This window comes from Hermetia illucens, chromosome 4, assembly GCF_905115235.1.
Source record: "Hermetia illucens chromosome 4, iHerIll2.2.curated.20191125, whole genome shotgun sequence".
Lineage (NCBI taxonomy): Eukaryota > Metazoa > Arthropoda > Insecta > Diptera > Stratiomyidae > Hermetia > Hermetia illucens.
The window spans coordinates 75922838-75950671 of NC_051852.1; the positions used below are offsets into that span (position 1 = coordinate 75922838).

A 27834-nucleotide genomic window follows, 5' to 3' on the forward strand; every position below is an offset into this window, starting at 1 on the left:
AATACACTATTATTAACATAATTTCGGTAGATATCGGTATGGAGGGTATTTTTGGACCTGGACAGAATATAGAGGCAGCTCCATTATTTTTTTCAGATTTTTTGGTTCGGTAGTTTGTGGGAATGGGTTTGTTATATGTAGAAATCATCCCTCGCACCCGCGCTCCCCATCTTTTCAACAAATGTCAAAACTAAAATTGGCTTCGAAAAGTTCTAGCCGAGACCTTTCATTTGATACCTAACATGTCTATATTAGGTACAAAGAAATTACATCCCCTTTGGCCCGTATGAGGACCCTCTCTTAAACTCAACGTAGAAAAATGTAACCTACTGCATGTGTTAGCGTTCACAATTCCAACCTGAGAAAAATGCGTGTGACAGACAGCCAGACATTGAACAGATTTTAACAAAACTTTTAAAAACTATAAAATTCTGTAAAAACTAATTTTGATGCATGCGGACCAATTCATAACAACTGTGGGACTAAGTGATGTATCTAGCGCCGGCTCACTGATAAGACTTGTCCAGCCTTTTATAAAATTCCATGAAAATAATATCAATACGTAAGATATTTTAGCATACTACATAGGCCCACAAAAATATTAAAGTGTGCTCTTTTTGATGTATTTGTGATCAGACCAGATAGCAGTTTCTTTCGGTAATAATTCGCTTCACTAAAAGGTGTAAACATCAGATCAATTTATTGTGTAAATTTGTAATCATACTAGGAAGTGATGCCAAGCTTTTCAAGCAAACGCGTTAACAATCTAAATTTAAATAAAAATTCCTTCTACATAATTGTTCAACCAAAGCAAATGCACCTTCGAAGGTAGTTTAACAAGCACACATGAAGATGATGGGGCTTATCCAAGAAGTGCTAAAAAGGGCGTTACTAGAAACGTGGCGTAGACGACCGACGATCATAATTCTAGAATTTCAGAAACTGTGCCATCAATTCACAACAAATAAATTTCCGCCGAAACTATCAGAAATTTATGGAAATTTATACCAGCGTTGACTATCGCCTTTCTTTCTTATCAAATCCCACTAAAGTTATGCAAAAAATGCTTGTCAATTTATTATTGAGATTTGATGATTCGCCATATTAGCGATATCTTCGAAAGAGTGAAACTTAAGATGGATCTTGCAAAAAGTTGGTTTTTGGAAATCATTCCAGTGCTCTTACTTTCCACTGCTGCCAATCTGAAATTAAAAGTGAAACCTAACATACAAATATTTTCGTGATTTTTGCGATATCATAACAAGTGTAAATTAATTATCGTGCATTTGAAGAAAGATAAAAGTATTGGTAACGTATGTGCTGGGCGATAAGAAACACAAAGAAAAGATAATGAAAACATGAGAAATGAAACGATAGAAAAGTTGCCAAGCGCAACATATGGTCGGCATCAGTTTGAGTATTGCGTTTGGATTGTAATCCAACAGCGATCGAAGGATGTTAATGTAATTGTGCTTATGAATCTGATACCGGTTTCCGCTGCACTCATTTTCACCCAGCTCATTTGTTGGCCAGCGGTTTTGGATAAGACTAGGCGTCGCCGTTTTGGAACCCATTTCAGGTGATGCGCTCCCTTATCTACCCATTGCAGCCCGACGCGCTACAATAAAAGGTGGCTCGTGATATAATGCATGCAATTACATTAAGCTCTAGACTTACGGCTATCAATGGAAATAATGAAACAATTCATTCCAATAATCTGCCATCGTTAACGATCTGCTTCAGATAGAATGGCAGATGTGCGCGAAATTATTTTCCACTCCAATACAAGGAGGGGGAGGAATAGAAGCTCAAAAATAAGCGGTCGTTCCGAATTTGAGAAAAACTGGTCCACAGAATTTTTGGAGGAGCAAATAAATGTCAGAAATGGGACAAGGGGTCTTGTTCTGAACAATACGTTCCAGCGCATGAACATGGAAGAAGGAAGTCAACAGATCTTGTTAATGGATCGTCAAATATTTTCATAACAAGCAGAAATCTGAATTTAGATTGACAGGCAATTTTTCTTATTTTGGTTTAATACAATGCAAATGGTTGCGAGATGAATTTAAGAAGAAGTCAAGTATATCTTTTACAATTGATTTTATCTACTGTACTCTATATTGCTGCGGGACTACCACAAGCTGTTCATTCCGCTGGATTGTGCTTGGCAAATAAAAAGCGTCGAGAAACTGTCCGCCAGTTTTTAAGGCTTGGTTCAAGAGAGACGAGAATGGGACATCAAAAGAATGGTCATGATTAGTGCGTTCTGAAGAAAAATGTTAATGTGGCATTTTATAAAATGTAGGCCTCAAAATATATCCCATTTAGATATCTGCTCAGGTGAAATTAATAATCGCGTATTATCCCTTTTCCTTTAAACTTAACGAACTGAGTTCGTTCAAGAAACCAGCTGAGTAAGGAAACCAATATACCAAAGCTACGTAATTTACTCAATAAAACATGGTACCGATCCGGTCGAAAGCCTTACAGAAACCTGTATATATTGCTATCATTTGATTTCCCTTTCTAATTCATTTGATTTCCTTTTTCTAAAAGGGCATTAGAGATTAGATTGAAAAAGAGCAATGGCAGGAGGGAGTTTCTCACAGATCAGTTTCTCAAGGATTTAGATTTAGAGCAGCACGTCGTGTTTCACATTTGGCCGTCTGTCGCCGTTCTTATAGACACGCGCCAAAAAGTAGGAAGGGAGTAGGTTAAGGCCGGGACCTTTGTTGAGCTCACGGGGATCATAAGGGATGTCAGAATCGTTTCAATAGTCGGGGTTTGTGGTGGGATAAAAGGTGGGCAGAAAGTACTGAGAAAGTGATCAACACATAGGCAAAAAAAATCCCGTGGCCAAGAAATAAACCGTGAAACCGAAAGCCAGACGCTTCAGATATAAAAGGTTTTGTGTTTTCCTATGTGAGGAAATATGAGTGCATGACAGTTCCGTGTGCACATAGTTAAAAACTGCCCTCTATTTCTTAAAAAGCCATTTACACAAATAATTAGATCTGGAAATCACTGTATTGATAATAGTCCACCTCATACGCTATACACTAGTAATTCGATATTATTAAAACTGTAGCGAAATTAACCTATAACAGATACAAATAAGTCCGAATAGCGGAAGCTGGGCGGTTCTGGTATAAGAGTTTCTTATACGGAGAAACCCATATACACGGTTTTTTTCGATTCATACATTGATAAAAATGGAAAAAAAATCCTTCATTAATTTCTCAACTTCATTTATACATACATATCAAATACATAAATATTGTACTAATCCTAAATAAACAAATGCTTCTTCGAACCCTTCGATGCCTCACATGCCATTCTACAGAAACTCACTGTCATCGCCAGTGCCTGAGTCCGCATCGGATCCTGAAAACTAAATTAAACACGGGGGAAACCGGAAGCTACACGCTTCACAAAAGAAAGGTTTTGCGTATTTCTTTTATAAAAATATTTGAGTGGACATTTGTCCCCTTAGTACCTAGCACGTAATATATGCATATATTGTATGAAAATATCCACTTTCGCGTGATACTGACATTCAGAGTCTTGAATTTGCACAGAAGCGACAACTTTGACCTATTATAACTTTGTTAGTAATAGTGCGATTTCCTTGGTAGGATTATGTTCTATGTTATAGCCTACATCAGTGTCCGGATGGCTCAAGTGGTTGGAGCGCTGGGCTGTCGTAGCGGAAGGTCGCGGTTCAAATCTCACTGGTGGCGGAGGGATTTGTTATCGTGATTGGATGTCGGATACCAGTCGACTCAGCTGTAAATGAGTACGTGAGCCAAATCAGGGTAATAATCTCGGGCGAGCGCAATGCTGACCACGTTGCCTCTTACAGCGTACTGTACTGTACGGTCCTGAATGAAGTGCTCTAACACACTTCAAAGCCCTGATTCCCTTATTCAATTGTTGTGCCAACGATTATTATTTTTTCCGAGTTATCACAATCTCGGCAGATGTCGGATTTTACCTAATACTAGCACTAAGTGCCAAGAATTTAGGCTCGGACGATCCTACCTACTTAAAAACTAAAGCGGCGCTGGTGGTGGTGGCCGGTGGTACATCGAGCACGTATGCAGAATGGTGTACTTCTGCATGGTTTGAACCAGACTGTCCAAAAGTCCCAGGACATCAAGGGAAGCCGTCAGGGATTTAGGTACAATACCTGTAGCTGACAATATTATGGGAACTACAACCATCCGCTCGGGACGCCAAATTTCTTTGATTTCCCGAGCCAGTGGCTCATAGTTCACCTTCTTCTCCACGTATTTTCGTTCAATGTTGCTATTATGGGGGATAGCAACATCAATAATATACGCGGAGCGACCCGTCTTGTCTACTAACAGTACGTCAGGCTTATTGTGTGCGGTATGGTGATCAGTCAGAACTTGCCGGTCCCAATACATGGTGTAAGCAGAACTATCAAGTACTGTTGGCGGCTCATATCGGTAAACCGGACTTGTTCCCGTGATCAGCCCATGCTTATATGCAAGGTTTTGATGGATAACCTTACATACAGCATTATGCCTGGTGATGTATTGCACCGGTGCCATAACAGTACAGCCAGAAATGAGATGGTCCAACGTCTCTAACGCCGAACCACACATTCTGCACCGGTCGTTCTCCACCCGTTCTTTCATGATGAGCTTTTTATAAGCTCGGGTGGCGACCACGCCATCCTGAATGGCACACATGAACCCCTCCGTTTCAGCAAAGAGCTCCCCAGCACACAGCCATCTGTTCGACAGATGCAAATCGACAAATGGCTGCCAAAGACAATTCATGTGTTTACCGTGCATTGCCTTCGACTTCCATTCCTCGATCCGCTCCTGGTCCGACTTCACCCCACTCAGAGGATTGAAAGATCGATCCTTCAAGTTTAGTAGAGTCAGTCCACAGTCTGCCTTACAGACAGCCGCATGCAAGGGGCTCGCCTGCTCTTTACTGTAAAAATAAGCGCGCAGCGAGTCGACTTGGCGATGATGTTGTGCCGCCACGGCAACCACGCCCCTACCTCCGATGTCACGAGGCAGGTTCATCCGCTCCACGGCAGACTTTGGGTGATGCATTCGGAATTTGGACATAGTTGTCCGTATCCGCCGCTGGACGTTTTCCATGTCGGTCTTCGTCCACGGCAATATTCCGAATGCATAAGCCAGTGAAGGGATGGCGAATACGCGCTTATTTTATTCTTCCCCGAGAGCTGCGATTTCAGCACCAGCTTTACACGTCGCAGGAATTCGGACAGCAGAGCTTCCTTCAGATCACCAACTCGAGCATGGGTTCCTTGCAGAATTCCTAGGTACTTGTAGAAGTCTGTCTCGGTCATAGCTTCGATTTGGAGGTCACCAATGCTATGTCCGGCATGCGGCTCGTGATGACCTTTGCGAATGGCTTGGATTCGACATTTGTCTAATCCAAACTCCATCCGAATATCACGGCTGAACATGTCTATTATTCGCAACAGACTTCTAAGATGGTTGTCAGTACCAGCATACAGCTTGATGTCATCTAGGTACATCAAGTGTGTCAGTTCGCACTTAGCACGTAGGCCATATTTTATTGCAAAACCATGCCCTCTAGCATCATTCAGTAGCCATGAAAGGGGGTTCAGTGCCATACAAAACCAAAGAGGACTCAATGAATCCCCCTGGAAGATGCCCCTCCGAATACGGATGGGCTCTGAGGTATTAGCACCCTCAGATGTACGGACTGACAAGGTGGTATGCCACCCTTCCATGACTGTCGCCAAAAACTTTATTAGTTTCGAATCAATGCGATACAGATGTAGGATGTCGATTAGCCAGGTATGCGGAACGCTATCAAAAGTCTTGGCATAATCGATATAGCAACTGAAGAGGTTTCTTTGGCCTCTAGTTGCTTGTCCTGCAACTACCGAGTCGATAATGAGTTGCTCTTTGCAACCCCTTGACCCAACTCGGCAGCCCTTCTGCTCCTCGGACAGAATGTTGTTGGTCTCGAGGTGCGCATTGATCCTTCCACTAATAATGGACGTGATGAATTTGTAGAGGGTTGGTAAGCAAGTGATCGGTCTTGTGTCTGCGGGGTCCTGCACCGTGTCCTTCTTAGGGATAAGGTAGGTAATTCCCGCAGTGAGGAAAGGTGGAAATTCCTCCGGCCGACTCATGACCTCATTTATACTGCGTGCCAACCGACTGTGTACGCTGGTAAATTTCTTATACCAGAAATTCTGCACCCGATCCAGACCTGGGCCCCTCCAGTTCTTCGAGATGTTTATGGCTCGTCGAACTTCCTCTTCGGTAACATCCGCGAAATTCATGCCAGGTGTATTGGCATGGCGGGTGCCTTCGGCGGTGATCCACTCAGCATGCTCAGCATGCTGGGCAGGTAACCCCCAAAGTCCACCCCAATACTCTTTCGCTTCCGTCACCGAGAACTGTATTGTCTGGGCGCTCTGTTGGGATTCGTTGAGAGATCTGAAAAAGCTCCGCTGGTTCCTCGCGTATGTTGCATTCTGGACACGTCTGGAATAACTTTCGCCATACCGTCGTAACCGACTGCATATGACAGAAAATTTCTGTTTTAGTGTGTCCAGAATTTCAACTACGGGTGTCTCACAGGGGATGGCATAGTTCCGGTAAACCCTCTGCACTTTATTTCTCACCCGTCGGCTGGCATTGCCAGTGCTGATCTGAATCAGTCTAGCAATGTCCTGCCTTAGTGAGTCCCGCCGACGTTCCAGACGAATTTTCCATGGTGGATCTCTTTTGTCACTCAAGCCAATAACGCGAAAGCGAATCTTCTGACCGTGCAATCTGATAGCCGCAACTGCACCACAATACACAAGTGATTGTAGTTGCAGCAGCGACATATCAGCACACAGTCGAGACGCAATCTCATCATTGATTTGAGATAGAATTCCCGGAGTTGCTGGAGATGCATAGAGCCTGGGAATACCTGGTCTATGCAAAGGATCCATATCCGAGAATTCTATACACGCTCTTTGGAATTCGTCCCGAACTTCAGCGGAAACCTCAGCTGGACGGTGGAGAAGAGTGCTTCGGCCAGTACTGAACCTGTTGCCTGCAGTGCGACGTGGTGTTGTTGATGCCGCCGCCTTTGCCCCCATCGACTCTCGGTCACCAGTTTCCCCGATGACTTCAAGTCGAACACGTTCCCTGATGGTGGCCGGGATTGTGTCACTGCGAGTGATGAAGCGGTACTGGTCTGCGACTCGCTGCACAGTCACGTGCGCGAATTGCGGGAAACGCTCGACGAATCTCGGGTGCAATAAGGGGCGGTAAGATGTTATACCCGCCCCCGCCGTTATTTCGTAGTAGGAGCGGATGATGAAGAGGTTCATCATTATTATTATAGCCTACGTCGCTACAATTTCATGGTTCTAGGATGAACTTAAGGGGGTTTTGCAGCCAATTACTAAAAATTGTAGTAATATACTATTATTAACTTTATTTGAGCAGATGTTGGTATGGAAGTTATTTCGGAGCCTAGCCGCGGTACAGTGGCAGCCTGCTGATTTTTTTCATATTTTTGGGTTCGTTAGTTTGTGAGAATGGGTCCGTATGTGAGAGCGTTATCAGTTCCCGCCTTTCCACCAAATTTGGTATCAATCGCTGTAACTGTTTCCGGGAAAAGTGCATGTGACAGACAGACAGACGGTAAACCGATTTTAATAAGGTTTTCTTTTACACAAAACCTTAAAAAGACGGCGGCTGCGCACGAGGAGCCGTAAGCCTCCGGACCAGAGTGCCGCTATACAAAGAAAAAATCTCCGACGGATCACATCGTCGATCATTGTTCCTCCGGCCTCGTATGTTTAGTGAAGCGCGGCCTCTGAGGTTCCCACCCTTTACGAAAATCCTCCAAAATAATGGCCTGAGGATGTCAAGGAGGATCTGATGGTGTATTTATTGTTTTGATGTGAAGTTGGAATAGCTTGCGGTAAATTATTGCCAAAAGGTGCTCTGGTGAGGTCGAAGTCAATAGGGTGAAGACAGTTAGCTGGGATGAGGTGATTATCATTTTCATAGATAATGAACTTAACGTTCGAGCGTCTCTGAATATAATTATCCCGTCATCCTTTTCTAAGGAACCCGCGCTGGAAGAGATTATAACATTTACTTGTTTATGAGTATATTATATCTATAAAAGGAATATTTGGTGTAGTGTTACATTCAACAAAGTCAAGAACATGAAAATAGCAAAATATAGTATCCAGAAAAAGTTGGTTTACAATGCCTTTTATGCAAAACAATTGTGGTGAAGGAATCTAGGGGTTATAAGAGGAGTATTCTTAGGGTTTATCGGAGTAATACTTCTTTTGGTCTTCGAGCACCTTTTGCAAAAAAGAAATATGCTTTGAGTTTAGTTTTGGATTATACCAAATTCGTCGTGATAGCGAAGAAGTGTTGTCAGTGGGTACCCCCTCTTGTTCATTACCTTGATTTTTGCTTTACGCATCAGCGCAACTTGGATGAAGTAGCGGTTCACAAGTGCCATTCTTTGTGATCGACATATCAGTGAACGCTTCAAATTCAAAATTTTCCACAGTGTCATCCGCCATATCGCCCTCTATGGTTCTGAGTGTTGGCCAATTATAGCAGACATTGAACGTCGGCTAGCGATGAACCATTGGCGTAATACGACATGATCACATGCGATATGAGGATATTCACGATCGATATGGGGCTGCACCGATCATGGAAAAATTGCGAGAGGCATCTTCGAAAGAATGATCAAGTAAATCGCAGATGACAGAGGAAAACGGCGCAACTGATCAAAACCAGCCGACTCTGCTTCTGAATAAGACAATGGATGAAGATGAAGAAGTGAATGTACGTAGGAAAAAGGTGCACACGGCCGTGGGTCTTATAGTCTCTGAAAATAGATAGCTTTTGGAGTTGGTAGAGATCCGAATAACAGCTGGTATTAATGGATAAAGAAATTTCGCCGCCGATGGTTTACAGGCGCAAGGATTTGGCATGTGAACTGAGGCGGAAGTAGATCATCACCATGGACGAGATTCGGGTATTCAAAACTTAGACATCATCCACCATCCACATAAATCCACGTGATTTTAGAAAAGAAGAAGTTGTACCATAAATTGCCATCGTGTTATTTTTATGATTGCTAGATGAGAGAACGAACCGTGGCTTGCAATCCGAAGTAGCTGTGACGAGTTTTGTAGCTGGAAGTGGGAGTGATCGGATATCAAGAGATTGAGGTTTTTTGTAAAGCAAAACCTTATTAGAATCGGTTCAATATCTGTTTGTTCGTCTGTCTTCACACCCGATTTACTCGGAAACAGCTAAACCAATTGTCGTGAAATTTGTTGTGAATGTGTGGTTCGTGAATCTCTCTTTATACATGGCATACGTGGCATCATTTTTCACTGGGTTTAAGGGGGGCTCCTCATACATACAAAAGGAGAGTATGTGTTTTTTTTTCACACAACATAGTCATAGGGGATATCAATTGAAAGGTCTCAATTTGTACTTCCTGTAACTGGTGTTTATATGTTTGATACTGGGTGAAACACAGGCGAAAGGAGGGTTCAAAATGTGAGTCCCAAAAAGTGAAACAGGTCTTGTTCTCAGATCCCTTCAAACCAAAAAAATTCACAATCTTCTTCTTCTTCTTCTTTTTCTTCAGCCTTTGTCCCGTTCACAAGCGGGGTCGGCTCGTCGTGATGGGCTTCGCCATTTGGCTCTATCGAATGCCTGATCTGGGTGCAATCTCGAGGCTTTCAAATCCCCATCCAGCGTATCAAGCCACCGTTGCTAAGGTCTGCCTTTTGGTCGTTTACCATCGACTTCGATGTTCACACCAATCTTGGCAAGTGAATTCTCGTTTGCACGAATTGCGTGACCATACCATCGAAGACGCCTCTCTCGCAACTTTTCCACGATCGGTGCAACCCCATAACGATCGCGGATATCCTCATTTCGGATGTGATCTAAACGTGTGACGCTACTAGTCCAACGTAGCATCTTCGTCTCCATTACCGCAAGACGCCGTTCATTGTCTTTTATGGTCGACCAACACTCAGAACCATAGAGAGCGGCTGGACGGACGAAATTACGGTAAATTTTATATTTGAGACGTTCGTTGATACGTCGATCACAAAGGACACAAGTTGTGGAACGCGACTTCATCCAGGTTGCGTTAATGCGTGAAGCAATTTCATAACGCAGTTCTCCATTGGCTGATAGCGTTGACCCGACGTATTTAAATCGCTCAGTTCTGGGCAGATCACTGCCGCTGACAATTATTGTGCCTGTTTCATGGGGACCGGTCGTCAAAAATTCAGTTTTGTTTAAATTCAATCTGAGAGCGTGTTGCATGAGGCGATCATTCCATTTTTGAACAAGTTGCTCGAGATCATTTTTGCTATCAGATGCTAGGAAAACATCATCTGCATAAAGCAGTGTGTAGGGCGCTGGACGTTGGATATCCCGTGTGACGGTGTCCATAACAAGGACAAAGAGGAGTGGTGAGAGGGCACTTCCTTAATGAACACCAACAGGGACACGAAGCGGTTTTGATACACCCGCCATACTTCGAACTTTACTTTTCGGATCGTGGTAGAGCAATTGAACCCAGCGCACGAGTTCTTCTGGCACGAAATGTTGTCGCAAAGCATACCAGATGAGTTCGTGTGGTACACGGTCAAACGCTTTCTCTAGATCCAGAAATGCAATGTAAAGAGGGCGATGCTTCTCACGATGTTTCTCCATGAGTAACCGCGCAGCGTGTATTGCGTCAGTAGTTCCGCAGTTCTTGACAAATCCGGCTTGATTCACGGTTATTTCAACAATTTCGCGAATACGGTTGTCAAGAATGCGTTCAAAAATCTTCATGGTATGGGAAAGTAATCGGACCGGACAGTAATTTGAACATTCTGCTGGGCTATCTTTCTTTTTCCAGAAAGGTAGCCCAGCAGAATGTTCAAAAATTCACAATGGTGTACCCATACGAAATCTAGTCCTCAAAATATATTCCGTTCCTATATGTGGTCTTCTTCTTTTTCTTCAGCCTTTGTCCCATTCTCAAGGGGGTCGGCTCGTCGTGATCGATTTCTTCATTTGGTTCTATCGAATGCCTGATCTGGGTGCACTCTCGAGGCTTTTAAATCCGCATGCAGCGTATTAAGCCACCGTTGTTTCGGTCTGCCTTTTGGTCGTTTACCATTGACTTCGATGTTCACACCAATCTTGGCAAGTGAATTCTCGTTTGCATGAATTTCGTGACCATACCATCGAAGATGCCTCTCTCGCAATTTTTCCACGATCGGTGCAACCCCATAACGATTGCGGATATCCTCATTTCGGATATGATCAAAACGTGTCACGCCACTACGTGAACATCTTTGCAACATCTTCGTTTCCATTACCGCAAAAAGCAGTTCATTGCCTTTTATAGTTGGCCAACACTCAGAACCATAGAAAGCGACAGCACGGATGACATTCCCGTAAATTTTAGATTTGAGACGTTCGTTGATACATCGATCAGAAAGAACGCCAGTTGTGGACCGCCACCTCATCCAGATTGCGTCAATGCGTCAAGCAATTTAATAATGCAGTTCTCCATTGGCTGATAGCGTTGATCCGAGGTATTTAAATCGACGGTTGGTAAGCAACGTACCGTTCTTATCATTAACGCAACAGAAGTATTCGATATCCCCTGTACGTTCATTACAGCAAGTCGATACAGATCTCTCTCGCCATCCCGAGTGTCCAGTTGATTGTAAAGATGTTTAAAATGGTCCCCTCGGGTGACAGCGACTGCTTTCTTTGCTTCCCGGGTGGCATTCTTATTAATTTGAAAATTAGCAAGCGTTTTATCGTCAAGAAATTTGAGGTAGAGGCGTTTCTTTTCACGGACCTTCATTTCAGCATCAGCATTCCAAAGCCAAGTATCTCGGTTGATGTACCGCTTATCCGGCTTGGTGACCCCGAGGGATGCAGAGGCCGCTTTGTGGGAGATGTCTTTCATTTGGTGCCACGATTCTTCCACATACGTAATGGTTGGTAATCGTGTGAGTGAGATCGTTTCTTCTTTCTTCTCACCAAATCGCCACCATTGAATGTGTGGCGGGCCAGTGCATTCCCCACACTGTTTTATCGGTGACTTGATTTGCATTCATGATTCATAAGTACAAGGTCATGTGTGTCCGCAAAATCGATTATACGCTTGCCACCCTCATTGTGCGCTCCAAACCTCTTTCCCACATGGCACCTGTTATCGTCTGCCTTTTCACCCACATGACCATTAAGGTCGCCGGCAATGATAATATAGTCTTCAGCAGGCACGTGACAAGTCTTTTCATCGAGAAGTTGCCAGAAGGCATCTTTCTCGGCATCAGGTCGACCTGTCTGTGGTGCGTACGCGGTGAAGAGGTGAATAGTGCGATCCGCTGATATAATGGTGAGCTTCATCAGCCGATCATCAAATCGTTCGACTTCTTTAATGGCATCACATAAACCCTCTGAGATGGCAATGCCAATACCATATTGAGTGTGTGGGCTACCAAAATAGAGAAGTTTATAGCCATTTTTATCGCGTTCGCGTTTAATGTCGCAACTTTTGGCACCAGACCATCGGGTTTCTTGCAGAGCGCAGATATCAATGCGCCTTTTCCGAAGAGCACTTGGAGTTCCTCGGTCTTTCCAGTCGGGGTACCAACATTTAGCGTGCAGACACGTATTTGTTTTGTTCGGACTAACTTGCTTACGTCCTGACGCCGTCCATGCGTCAAGGCCCATTTCTCGACAGGACCGGGGCCCGTCCTACCGCGTCGACTGAGGTGGACGCCCTAGCATTTCTCCGAGGCTTGTGACTCAATCCGATCATGATGTTTGTAACGACATTGTATGCATTTTCTTGATCAGCCTTTATTTATTTTTGTTTTACTGAGAATAGTACAGAGTACGTTGCCTCAAACCCTCCTGCTTTACCTGGGCTTGGGACCAGCATACTATATTAATAGCATGGCGGAGTTCGTTCCCATATGTGGTCAATTAAAGTTAATAATAATATATTACCATATTTTAGAAATTTACCCGAAAACGCTCCTGAAATTCAACGTAGAAGTTCAAAATTTGGTACGCAGAATTTTGGGAAGTTTGAAAAATATTGTTAAAACGGTATATTTCTCGTGAATTTATCGGACACTAAAACGGGTATGACGCCACTATCATGTTAATTGAACTCATATGGACGGCGGAGTTGCAAATACATATTTCAAGGAATATTTTGAATTGGAGTTATGTACAAATCGGAAAACGTGACTAGGAAATTCCTCACACAAGAAAAACACAAATCCTTTATGCCTGAAGTGTCCAGCTTCCGGCATTCCGACTTTTTTGCTTGTGTTGTTGTAGCTGTTCTATACCGTATCTTCTGTGTATGTCGTATGAGCCTTTATTGTACCGATGATAACGAACCTTACAGTGCCGAAGAATGTATAAAATTTAGTCTGGCATACTCAATGGTTGTTGCAATACACTACTGGACTTCATTCCAGAACCTTGGTTAATCGATTGAATAAAATCAGTTTTGAACTAAAGAGTCGACCTTCGTTTAGCGTATTTAAAAAAATAAACGTTTCGTACCTGAAACAACAAACTTTCGGCTTCTGATTTGTTTTTATTTTCGATGTATGTATTATTAGGATATCTGAAAAAAAAAAAAATTCATATGCCTACATTGATTACCTAAATGGCATATTTCGGTGTTCAATATGAAACTGCTAAATGGTTATTAGAACTTTAGAGTTGTCGCTTTTATCTAATTGGTCTAATTGGTAATCTTTGATATAATACTATGAACTTGTTGGCCAACCTGTCAATCATTAACTGAAATAATCAACAAGATAAACACATGCTTGGCACATTTTTGTCGCCAACCGCGGAACCATTTCGTCTAAACACTACATATTTAGATTTCTGCATTCCTTGGTGACTGCGTATCTTTTTTACATGTGAACATATTTCACACATTGCAACATCCATGCTCCATCAAGTTTCCTGCATTTTATAATAACTTCCTCAATATTTGTATAAGGATAAGGTTTTTCCTTCCAAAGAAAGTATGATATTATGTCGCATCAATGTTGAAATATGAATTATTATAAACAATTCCGATTTAGGCACAACGGCATAGCAAAGTTAAACCAAATGCGCTATTACTAAGGTACTACTGAAGTAGGATTGAGACTGACAAAGACGGGTTACCCTGACATATGTGAAACTAAGTGAGACAAGGGTGACTGTTGAATGAGGTAGCACTCCATTCTAGCATCACATGAGTGGTTTTTATTGGGTAGAAATTCCTAGAGTTTTAGTGAAAAACCAAATAAATTCAATTTTCGAAAAGATAGTTTTCAAAATCCTAGCTTGGTTTTATTATTAATTACAACTGCACTTTGTTGAACTTCACATACATTAGGTTGCAAGTATCTCCGACACTGTTATAGATATAATTTTTATCAATTCTTCCCGGAGTTCGGCGGAGACGTTTACATTGTAGGCAACTTAGTTTATTATATAGTCGCTGTAAACAGCTTCAAAGTAAAATTGTTCAGCTGAACTCTACCTGACAGAGATTCCTTAAATTAGATTCGATACTAATTGCTTATCATTTGATTGGAACTTTTAGTTCTTCTAATATACGCTGGAATCAGCTTCTCGTATGAAGCAGTTCAGTAGTTGAATAATGGAAGCCATCAGCTGGTACGCGAATATAATAAATAAAGATTCTGCTATGTCGGGTAAACGCGGAAGAAAACATCCAACAACTGATCCAATTTAGTCGATTTCTCACGTTCCTTTGCATTTTCTTTTCTTACAGACTCGCAGAAACGCCGCCGATTTCATCCATTACGAAACCTTCGTCGGATATTTCGCCGTCGAACATTGTCGGGGGCTGATACCCTTGGCCGTACAGTATCCTCGACACCCTCGTCACCTTTATCGCAGGCGTCACAAACATCCCTCACGTCATCACAGTCAACTGCCTCCCCGGCCACGGTTATTGCGTCGGTGCCTGCGCACAGCGTTCCATGTTTCAGTCGGGAAGGAAACTACGTATCACCTGTTGACGTCATAACAATGTCGTCGGCGGCAGCGGCCACCACGGGAGCCGTTTTTTCGCCATCGCAGCCGCATCCGATCAGTTTGACCGGGAACCGGGACACGGGCACTTGCGGGTTAACAGCGGTGGCGCCGAATCATTTTAAAATCACGCCGTCGGCGTCGGGCGGGTTTTTCGTGAAGAACGCGAGCGGTGAGAGTGCTTTCGGCCGAGGACGCGAGCCTATGTCAACAACACTAACCAGCACCCAGGATATGGACGAGAATCGTGATATAATGGACTACCAGCGCAGCCTGAGCGAAGGACGATTGGTGGACAGGTAAGGAGGCTTAGTGTCGCATTTTATAACTTAATGAGCCCCACATCATTCACACCTGGGGCGAGAATCTGTTCTTGGAAGCGGATTTCCCTCATATCCGTTTGACCCACTAACCTGAGCTTTCCAAGTTGTAGGGTGTCGCTTTATCCGTGCTTCTGGCCAGGCGTTGTTGTTTGGCTTCAAACAAATTCCATATCGCCATGGGAACGGACCTCTCGGCTTTGCGGAATGTTTATTTGCTGCCCACAGTTTGGTGGCGCAAGGTGAAAGATCCCCAAAAGCGGTTTTAAGTTTGAGAATATACTTATAGATACTACACTCCAAGTGAGATTTTACAGTTGGTTGTACAAGCGTGTGCGGCAGATAACAATCCTAATCACACCCATGTGGTGAACGGCTACATTTGTAAGTCCCGTGATCAAATCTTTCATATACTTTACTATATCATACAAGTAAAAGAGATAGTGCAGAATTTTCCGAAGTGGGGTTATAGGTTTCAGGACCTATAGTTGCGAAATGTTGAGGTTTACCTCGCATTGTCAAATGAAACAATTTATCGTACGTACAACTTTTGTCGGAATCTCGCAACTCGTTCTGATTTACTTTACCAGTATCGGATGCTATTTTGTTAATGAAGAATTACGTCCGTTAGACCACATGACTTTTTACAAACTTTAATATTGATAGATATGTGTGTTTGCCGTGTTACTAATTACTGGCAATTTTAAAGCGGTTGAAAAGTGTTGTGACATTCTCGAAGAAAATGCGGTTGTTCCAATATTTGTGCGGAAGACGTTGAGTTCTGAAAACTTTAGTCAGAAACGCCTGCGAATTTCTAACATGTTATCACTGTTTATATAAAACATTGGTCTTAGTGGCACTTGCGTTTCAGTTAAGGGGGACATCCCGTGTGAAGGGGGTTTGTTTTGGCTTTTTAAAACTGTGTAAACACAAAACCTTATTAAAATCGGTTTACTGCCTCTCTGTCTGTCCGTCACACGCATTTTTCTCGGAGACAGCTATAGCGATTAACACCAAATTTGGTGGAAAGGTGGGAACTGTGAACGCATGCGCATACAGTCAGTTACATCCTTCTACGTTAAATTTAATGGGGAGTCCCCATCCATGCAAAAGGAATGTATAAATTTTTTTTCACCAAATATAGTCATGTGGGTCTCGGTTAGTACTTTCCGAAGCCGATGACGGTTTTAACATTTGTTGAAAAGGTGGGGACTACGGGGGGTCGAAAGTGGCCATTTCTTTAACGAACCCATTCTCAGAAACTACCCAACCGAGAAATCTGAAAAAAACTTAACCCTGCCACTATATGGTGCCTAGGCTCCGAAATACCCTCCATAAATAAAGTTAATAATAGTATGTTACAATAATTTTTAATAGTTGGCTGCGAAACCCCCCCTTAAGTTCATCGTAGATTTTGCAGCAATGTATAATATGCCGACTTTGGTGGAAATCACACTATTACTAACAAAGTCACCGTTTCTGTACAAATTTAAGGCTTTGAATGTAAATATCACGCGAAAGTGGATATTCTCACATAATATATGCATATATTACGTGTAGGTGCTAATGCAACAAATGCGCACTCAAATCTCTTTATAAAAGAAATACACAAAACCTTTCATACCTGAAGCGTCCAGCTTCCGGTTTCCCGACTTGTTTTTAGAAAATTTTTGTGAAGAATTGGATAAAGATACAAATACGAATTTTTCACCATAGATTTATTAACATCTTCATAGTTCGCATAGTTCGTTATTGAAATCCAGAGCAATTTATACACCCATCTCTAAAAAAAAGTGTTTTTCGGCTGCCGCGCTAGAGGGCGCTGTGATCACCTTAAAGAAAAAAAGTAAATGGCATTTTAACGTACAGACTTAATTACAGTCCGCAAACTAGGATTATTAAAAAATATTAAAAACTAAATTTTTGGTGGCTTGTTAAACTTTTTTTGAATTTTGGTGTTTTTTTACGGCTTCTTCAATGAATCAAAAAAACTACTGAATGAATCGCAATTATCCTAGTTTGCGGACCGAAAAAATATGTTCTGAATAAATCGTAAAAATTTCAGAGAATTTGGTTGGATAAATTTTCGGCTATGGTGGCAGCCGATTTTCAACATGCAATTTCCAGCAAAACGCATTTAAAAAGTTGAATGCGATTTTTAGCCATAAAATCTTAACTGACCATTAATCTGCTATATTTAGTCCATAAACCTTAAGTTTCTTCAAGAAACACGTGTGCAGCCTTAGCTTCAATTCTTATCCGTTTAGCCAAGTCATTCGGACCAATAAATACGAGCTTTATTACGGCGATCGAAACAAATCTAGCAGGTGACTTATCACGCATTTAACCCTATAATTTCCGAATATCAAAAAATCGCTTTGCGCATATATTTTACACTATATCTAGATAAAACTGATGCCAAAAAAAAATTCGACTCCTCGGATCCGGCACACAGGATGACCCCCTTAAATCATTGAAGACATTGAACTAAAGTGGACAAATTTGGTGAACATCAGTCGATATACGAGTTGTGCTTTTTGGTGTAGCGGAAACGTGTTGATATTGGCAGTAATGATTTTTGCCAACGTGGCCATTGAATATCAACAAACTGCGATCCATCATAAAAAATACATCGACTTCTATGTTCAAGTTCAAGTTACACTATAGATCACGTGAAAATAACATATGAGGGTAACAACTGCTATAGATTCATATTTCAAATGACCATATGAACAAGTAAAATGAGGATTATCTGAATTGTAAAACGGACAATGAAAAGAGCCAAATGCCTTTCCTAATAATATCTGCTGGAAAAGGACTTCATTAGGGACCTTCTTTCGCATCCCAGTGAAGGGTGAAAACTGGAGAGTTGTGCATTCGCTTACAGTATCAATGATACTTCCCTAAAGCTTGCTCAGCAGTGGCATAAGATTCCTGGTCCTGATTCCTGATGTTCTTATATTGATTATTTCGGAAGATCTCGAACTAATGTATGTTTACATATCATCCGCACGTTTTAACGTTGGCATGCCAGGGCTTAAGTTATCGAGAAGTATATTGGCATAGGAATAGATCAGCTAACCAGATGCATAGCAGCGGAAAATGATATCCTTCATACCAGCAAAGGTACACTTACGGAAAGTTTTTTACTTTCTTGGCATAAAAATATCAAATAAAGCGCATTGTATAATATATGCATTGATATTTACAGTGAATATCGTCCATCAGATATGACTTGATTTGAACCGTTTCAAAATGCAGATTTCGATATGAATCATGAAATCTCTCGGTGATAAAAATTTGGTGGAATATGGAAGAAGTTTTGATTTTGGGCTGTCGAAATTTAACGGAACTAAAAGGCCTACAAATAAGTTCTGTCGGTTTTTTCTTTAAATTTGAAGCTTTATTGTGCAAAATTGGTTATACATTCATTGTTCAAAGTATTGCCCATCGCAAGCCACAACTTTCTTCCATCTTTTAGGCAATTCATAGATACCATCGCGCCAAAAATTGGCCGGCTTGGCCGCTATATCCACTCAGCGAGCCATTTTTTGAGTTCGTCGTAATTGGAGAAGTGCTGGTCAGCCAGGCCATGCTGCATCGATCGGAACAAATAGTAATCAGAAGGAGCAATGTTTGGAGAGTACGGCGTGTGGGGTAGGACTTCCCATTTCAACATTTCTAGATATGTTTTAACGGGCTGTGCAACATGTGGACGAGCATTGTCATGTTGCAAAATAACTTTATCATGCCTTTGCTGGTATTGCGGCCGTTTTTTCTTGAGTTCGCGGCTCAAGCGCATCATTTGACATCGGTAGAGTTTGCCCGTGACTGTTTCGTTCGGTTTTAGCAGCTCATAGTATACCACACCCAGCTGGTTCCACCATATACACAGCATGATCTTCTCACCATGAATATTCGCTTTGGTCGTCGACGACGAGGCATGGCCGGGGTATCCCCACGTTGCCCGACGCTTGGGATTATCGTAATGGATCCACTTTTCATCGCCAGTAACTATTCGATGCAGAAAACCCTTCCTTTCTTGTCGTTGGAGCAGTTGTTCACACGTGAAAAAAACGGCGTTCGACGTCTCTTGGCTTCAGTTCATACGAAACCCAATTTCCGACCTTTCGGATCATTCCCATTGATGGGAAATGGCTTGCTGAGTGACTCCAAGTGGTTTTCCAAGTTCTTCTTGCGTTTGCGGTGGATCTTGGTCGAGCAATGCCTCTAATTCTTCATCTTCAAAAATTGTTGGCCGTCCGGCGCGCTCTTCGTCTTCCAAGTCAAAATTGCCACTTTTAAACCGTCCAAACCACTTCTGACACGTTCGCTCAGATAGAGCATGGTCACCATAAACTTCCACCAAAATGCGATGACTTTCGGTTGCTTTTTTCTTCATATTGAAATAATGAAGTGGAACTCCCCGCAAAAACACATTATTTAGTACAAAATTGGCCATTTTCGTTGATGAAAAAAATATTGTTGTTTACACTTCAATTAAATAATTTATACTGACGTTTGTGCCTATTGACAGTAGCTTTCCGACGAATGTTCGGAAATGTGGATCAATGGAATAAAAAACAAGCTACGTCATCTATTGTGAAAACCGACAGAACTTATTTGTAGGCTTTATATATTCGAGCCTAAAACCAGAAACCTTTAAATAATCGGCACCTATGTATTTAAAGGAAAAAATTCGAATGATCTGCTAAAAAATCGTGATACAATTACTGGTAAATAGCTGGTTAATACAATTCAAAAAACCAATATTATTCAAATTTATAATGGAAACAATTTGAGGAAAGTCATTGCTTACGTGGAGGTCGACGAGAAAAATTGTTATTATTATACCGCAGAGCGGAAAGGACTTGTAATCGCGATCGAGGGAATAGAGTCAGAAGTGAATATTGACGCAGTTTGAAATTTGCTAGTTGAACAGGGATTTTTCAGTAAATCAGTCTTCAGCATTATAAATCATAAGAACCAAAATCACCCGATATGCATATGTATGATCTCTGATACCTCCGGTATCGTTGAGTAACAGTCGGGGAACAGAGAGCAAAAAGATTTAATGCTATGCCTAAACTGCCAAAATTTTGGGCTTTCAAGAAACTATTGTACTTTGTCAAATGTATGTGATTCTAAGAATGAGAAATGCAAGAATTTTGGAAAAAGCCATACTGAATATTACACAAAACCTTAAAAACATGGAGTCAAGCTTAAAATGGCATTTTTCCAGATACCCTTTCAGTTTAAAATTTGCGCATAAATACATAAATTCTTCAAACTTACAGAATAACAATGTTATTAATTACAACATTAAACAAATTCTAAAGAAATTCTTCTTGGACTTCAATATGTTTACCAAGTCGCCTACGAAAATTATACCATCAAGTTAAAGTAGTCTGACCGACAGTCTGACGCTCGAAATTTCAACACTGTTTCATTATTTTTCTTTTTGAATAACAAACTTTTAACTTTCGAAATATGTAAAAAAAAAGACTGGATTTTTTAAAATCATCACTTTGTACTATTACCTTAAGATCCGGCAAGTTAGATGACCGAACACCACTGCCCCAAAAGCCTGCAAAACGGCTTTTCGTAGACGACGATTATCGATTCGCGGGGCCCAGTCCTGTTAAAGCATAAATTCCTCGGCGCAAAGTGTTAAGTAGCGCATGACTCCAGCAGGTCTCTTAAAACCCACTGTTGATAGCCGGCGGAATTGATCTCCATGTTCTTTCGATGAAGAACAACGATGTCTTCCCGCGAAACAGACCACGATCCATACCACCTTCAAGTCGGGAGAAGAACTGCGACCGTGTTTTTCCTTCCTGATCAATCGGTGGCGGTTGTGCGGCGGCTCAACAGTGAAAATCTTCTTATCAATGAAAAGCACATTCGAGCGAGCGCCAGCGATTAGACAAATCAATCGCGGAACTTTCGCTTTCATCGTTTCGTTCAGAACGACGAAAGGCGACCTTAAATATGCGCGTCTTCACCTATTTTTCCTTATCTACAAGAATTTCCTATGTTCGATGGTGGTAGTCAAGATATTTGAAATCGTTACTTTGACTACCACAATTAATCCCATTTATCGAACTGAGCTTCGACTTCTACCGATTCAGAGTAAATGGCAGCGGCTTTCATCTTCATTCGTTTTTCTCCATTCATTCTAACCTGCTGCCATTTCCAAATCAAACATTTCGACATCTCGGTTATGATTTAGTTCTAATCTTCTCCCCCTCTTTCAGGTGCAGTTGAGCAAGAAGGAATCACCTGCAATTTCAATGGAATTGAAATGCTCAAAGTAGAATAATTTCGAATTTTAGGGAGAATCCTGCCAGTCTAAGTAATGAAAAATGCTTAAAATTTGCTTCACAATCAAGACACATGTGATGAATTATATTGTTGGCCATATACACAAAAGATTGGTGCAAAGCTTTTTTTCACCGAATATGACCATGAGTCAAATGAAAGGTCTCGATTAGTACTTTCTAAAACAAATATTACTTTTAGCGTTAATTACAAATGTGGGGAGGGCGGGGGCCTGACAGGGTCAATTATTTGAAGCAGTCATTTTCAGAGACTATCCAATGGAAAAATCTTGGTATCAAAATACTCCCGATTACGATATCTGCTTAAATAAAGTTAACAATCGTATATTATTATATTTCGAAAATTTACCGTGATTCCCTTAAGTTGATTCTAGATCCACATAATTTTGCTGTGAGGTAGGTTTTAGTAGGGAGCTTCATACGGGAAAGTTTGGTGGAAATCCTACTGTTATTAACTTTCATTGGTTCTTTGTGTAAATTTTACACACTTTTGAATTTCAAAGTCATATTTGTCTATTATAACTTCGTTAAATAGCGGTGAAGTTTTGGCACATAGTAAAAATTGTATACAAAATTTATGTTTTTGGTGTCTATTTCGACGGCAGATGTGGCTGCCCTAATATTTACCCAAGATCTATAGAACTCAATTTGGTAAGGTTTTCCCTCTCTTAGAGAGCTAGCACAATGCTTACTATACTTTCAATTGTACTACTCTAGCGCTCAATATTCAAACAACGAGGCATTCGTGTGTAGTGGTGCATGAAATAAAGAGGAAGGAGGAGTTAGCTGGATAAAGGAAAGTTTCCCCTCACCCGCAACACTAGAAGAATTTATATATATCATACATATATAGAAAAAGTTATGTTTGTATTGAAAAAAGCTTTCATACTTAACGTACAAGAACTGTTCACTTCTTCTTTTTCTTCAGCCTTTGTCCCGTTCAAAGCGGGGTCGGCTCGTCTTGATCGGCTTCGCCATTTGGCTCTATCGAATGCCTGATCTGGGTGCAATCTCGAGGCTTTCAAATCCCCATCCAGCGTATCAAGCCACCGTTGTTTAGGTCTGCCTTTTGGTCGTTTACCATCGACTTCGATGTTCAGACCAATCTTGGCAAGTGAATTCTCGTTTGCACGAATTGAAGAAGACACCTCTCTCGCAATTTTTCCACGATCGGTGCAACCCCATAACGATCGCGGATATCCTCATTTCGAATGTGATCTAAACGTGTGGCGCGACTAGTCCAACGCAACATCTTCGTCTCCATTACCGCAAGACGTCGTTCATTGTCTTTTATGGTCGGCGAACACTCAGAACCATAGAGAGCGACTGGACGGACGACATTGCGGTAAATTTTAGATTTGAGACGTTCGCTGATACGTCGATCACAAAGAACACCCGTTGTGGAACGCCACTTCATCCAGGTTGTGTTAATGCGTGAAGCAATTTCATAACGCAGTTCTCCATTGGCTGATAGCGTTGACCCGAGGTATTTAAATCACTCAGTTCTGGGCAGATCACTGCCGCTGACAGTGAGTGTGCCTGTTTTATGGGGATCGGTTGTCAGAAATTCAGTTTTGTTTAAATTCAATCTGAGACCGTTTTGCATGAGGCTATCATTCCATTTTTGAACAAGTTGCTCAAGATCATTTTTGCTATCAGATGCTAGGAAAACATAATCTGCATAAAGCAGTGTGTAGGGCGCTGAACGTTGGATATCCCGTGTGACGGTGTCCATAACAAGAACAAAGAGGAGTGGCGAGAGGGCGCTTCCTTGATGAACACCAACAGAGACACGAAGCGGTTTTGATACACCCGCCATACTTCTAACTTTACTTTTCGGATCGTGGTAGAGCAATTGAACCCAGCGCACGAGTTCTTCTGGCACTAAATGTTGTCGTAAAGCATACCAGATGAGTTCGTGTGGCATACGGTCAAACGCTTTCTCTACATCCAGAAATGCAATGTAAAGAGGGAGATGCTTCTCACGGTGTTTCTCCATGAGTAACCGCGCATCGTGTATTGCGTCAGTACTTCCGCTGGTCTTGACAAATCTAGCTTGGTTCACGGTTATTTCAATGATTTCCCGAATACGGTTGTCAAGAATGCGTTCAAAAATCTTCATGATAGGTGAAAGTAGATCGGACGGGAATGTGAACATTCTGCTGGGCTAGCTTTCTTTTTCCATATTGAAACAGTAGTACTTTCTTGCCAGTCAGATGGTGTTCTTCCTTCCTGAATAACCCGGTTAAAGAATTCACTGAGCCACAGTGTTGGGACCCAGCTCTTCGCCTTCCAGAGCTCAGATGCGATGTCGTCACGTCCTGTTGCTTTCCCCGATTTCATTTGTTTTATTGCCTCCTCGACTTCAGTTACGCTGACTGGTGGAACTGGTCCAAATGTCGGCAATGATTGTGGAAGTGGAGGATGAGCAAATTCTTCAGTTGAAATCTGCTCGAAGTATTCTCGCCATCTATCCGTTGCGGCTCGACGGTTGGTGAGCAAAGTACCGTTCTTGTCATTAACACAACTGAAGTGTTCGATATCCTGTGTGCGTTCATTACGGCTTTTAGCAAGTCGATACAGATCCCTCTCGCCATCCCGAGTGTCCAGTTTATCGTAAAGATTTTTGAAATGGTTCGCTCGGGTGACAGCGACCGCTTTCTTTGCTTCCCGGTTGGCATTCTTATAAATTTGCCAATTAGCAGGCGTTTTATCGTCGAGAAATTTGTGTTAGAGGCGTTTCTTTTCACGGACCTTCATTTCAACATTATCATTCCAAGGCCAAGTATCTCGGCTGATGTACCGCTTACCCGGCTTGGTGACCCCGAGGGTTGCAGAGGCCGCTTTGTGGATCGTGTCTTTTATTTGGTTCTTCCACATTCGTAATGGTTGGCAATCGTATGAGTGAGACCGTTTCTTCTTTCTTCTCACCAAATCGCTACCATTTGATGCGCGGCGGGCCAGTGCGTTCCTCACGCTGTTTTATCGGTGGTTTAATTCGCAGGACGGCAATCAACGGTTGATGTTGAGGTGCGATGGTCTCATAGGGACCGACTTTGCAATCAGTGACAGTGGTAAAATGTTGGCGTCTTATAAGAATATAGTCGATTTGCGTTTTACTGTTCCCACTATAAAATGTGGGAAGATGAGACAATCGTTTGATGAACCATGTATTCATAAATACAAGGTCATGGGTGTCCGCAAAATCGATACGCTCGCCACCTTCATTGCGCGCTCCGAACCCCTTTCCCCCATGGCACCTGTTACCGTCTGCCTTTTCACCCATATGACCATTAAGGTCGCCGGCAATGATTATGTAATCGTCAGCAGGCACGTGGCAAGTCTTTTCATCGAGAAGTTGCCAGAAGGCATCTTTCTCGATATCCGGTCAACCTGTCTGTGGTGCATACGCAGTGAAAAGGTGAATAGTGCGATCAGCTGATATAATGGTGAGCTTCATCAGCCAATCATCAAATCGTTCGACTTCTTTAATGGCATCACATAAACCCTCTGAGATGGCAATGCCACCAAATGCCACCAAAATAGAGAAGTTTATGGCCATTTTTACCGCGTTCGCGTTCAATGTCGCAGCTTTTGGCACCAGACCATCGGGTTTCTTGCAGAGCGCAGATGTCAATTCACCTTTTCCGAAGGGCTCTTGCGAGTTCCTCTGTCTTTCCAGTTAGGGTACCAACATTTAGCGTGCAGAGACGTATGTGTTTTGTTCGTTGTGTGCGGACTAACTTGCTTACGTCCTGACGCCGTCCGTGCGTCAAGAGCCCTTGCCCATTTCTCGACAGGACCGGGGCCCGTCCTGCCGCGTCGACTGAGGTGGACGCCCTAGCATTTCTCCGAGGCTTGTGACTCAAACTGATCATCATGTTTGTAACGACATTGTATGTATTTTCTTGGTCGACCTGCCGCGGGGCCTGTCACCAAGAGAAATCAGGTAGGATTTAGCATAGTAGAATAACTCCATCTATACTCTATTTATCTCTTTCCCTGATCTCAGCATTTTATTTTTGTTTTACTGAGGATAGTACAGAGTACGTTGCCTCAAACCCTCCTCCTTTATCTGGGCTTGGGACCAGCATACTATGTTAATAGCAAGGCGGAGTTGTACAAGAACTGTTCACCTAAACCTAGTTTGCAAATTGACAGCTGGTTTCGGTTTGTCATTTTTATTTTTATTATTTTGCGAGAAAATAAATAAAAAACAATGAATTCGTCTGATTTTGATGAGTATGTTAGTGGTGCAATGTAATGCAGACGGCGATGATGACTTCGTGCCAGAAAAGAATGAACTAACTAGCGATGATGAATACGAAAGTGATAATTCTAGCGTCAACTTTGTCGATGAAGGAGCAAAAGAGTCAGCTATTGTTGATGATTGTTGAATGTCCTGATACTGTCGAAAGACAAACAAACTCAGTATTCAAAAGAACTTTTGCCATTTCATCAGTCTACTAGAAATTAATCTGTATCATTCGCAAGCAAACAAGGTAGACCAAGGAGCGTGCTATTACAATTATTGTCTCCGAGAAGCCACAATCTAGGCATTTGCCGGATTTTATTTCCTGCGGACACTAAGGTGGCCCTTATTTGAGCAGATATCGGAAGGAGATGTATTTTGAAGCCGAGATTTGGTATGGATACACCATTTTCAAATTTTTCGGTTGGGCAAGTTCTGAGAACGAAACCTGTTACATTTTTCGGGGCACACATTTTAAGCCCTCAACCCATTTGTGTTTCACCTTGGATCAGAAATAAAATCAGTTTTGAGGAGTACTAATCGAGCCCTTTCATTTGATCCATATGACCATATTCTTTGAAAAACAAATTACGCCCTTTCCTTTCGCATATATGGGAGCCCACTTTAAACCCAGCGTAAAATGATTCCACTCGTTGAATGTAAAGGGACTAATAGACCACAGGCCCCGTCTCAAGTAAATCGGCGTTGACAAATAGACATCACTTTTAAAAACTTTGCAAAGAACGTCGTTTAAATTAAATCATGGTAAAAAAAATTGTGTATTTTCGAGATTTTCTTTCAGTTTTAAAACATAAATAGATTTGCAAATTCCTTTTTTATTTCCAAATTTATAAAATAAAAACTATTAAACAATTTTTAAAGATATAAAATATCTTTGAAAATCATGATTCTTAGAATATAGTGTCTAAATTTTACACACATGGGACCTATTCGTTTATGGAAATAAGATACCGATGAAGGTTAACAAAGTTAAAGTGAGTCAAAGTTGCCTTTTTCACATCGAATTACTACCCCCCACGAGATAAAATGTCAGTACTACGTCAAATTGAGTATCGGATATATTCAGCGTACATACACTACAAGTTATGTATAATTGGAACCACCGTGTACTCAGATATTCTTCCATAAATTGTCAACAAAACCCTTCATATCTGAAGCGGAGAACTTCCGGTTTCCGACTTGTTAATAACTTCAATGACAAATAATAATAACAATCGTTGGCGCGACAATCCACATTGGATCAGGGATTCCAAGTCTATTAGAGAACCTCATTCAAAACCTTAACGGTACACTTCAATACAGTGTAGGAGGTAATGTGATTAGTATTGCGCTCGTCCGAGATAAATACCCTGATATGACTCAGGTAATCATTCACAGCTGAGTCGACAGGTATAACAAATCCCTTTGCCACCAGTAAGATTTGAACCGCGACCTTCCGCTACGGCAGCCCAGCGCTCTCACACAAATACCATACTCAATTCTTTCGCAATAACACATGCAAGATAGATATATATGGTTTAGGTTTTTCGGTTACCCTCCTTACTTCCCCGCCTTTAAGTAGCAAATTTGTTTCCCGTAGGAAAGTGAAAATATTAAAATATCCCAATTTCTTCTTCTGTTTGAAGCAGATGCAGTATTTGGATCGTTTTCAAAGTATAAACACACGCAACACAAACTAGGACTATAGCTCATTACTGCTGCCACTGCCCATGAATTTTCCATGATGAGGACATTTGACACGCTCGTTTCCTAACTTGTCA

At 41.8% G+C, this 27834-nt stretch overlaps 1 protein-coding gene across 1 annotated transcript in view; it reads left to right on the top strand.

The window, feature by feature from the left end:
* The window catches only part of LOC119655257 (nuclear pore complex protein DDB_G0274915), a 300753-nt gene that overhangs the window by 204749 nt on the left and 68170 nt on the right, over positions 1-27834 (top strand). The window contains exon 4 of the mRNA XM_038061053.1: positions 14878-15439. Coding sequence (XP_037916981.1) covers positions 14878-15439 — 562 coding nt within the window. The remainder of the gene's footprint in view (positions 1-14877; positions 15440-27834) is intronic.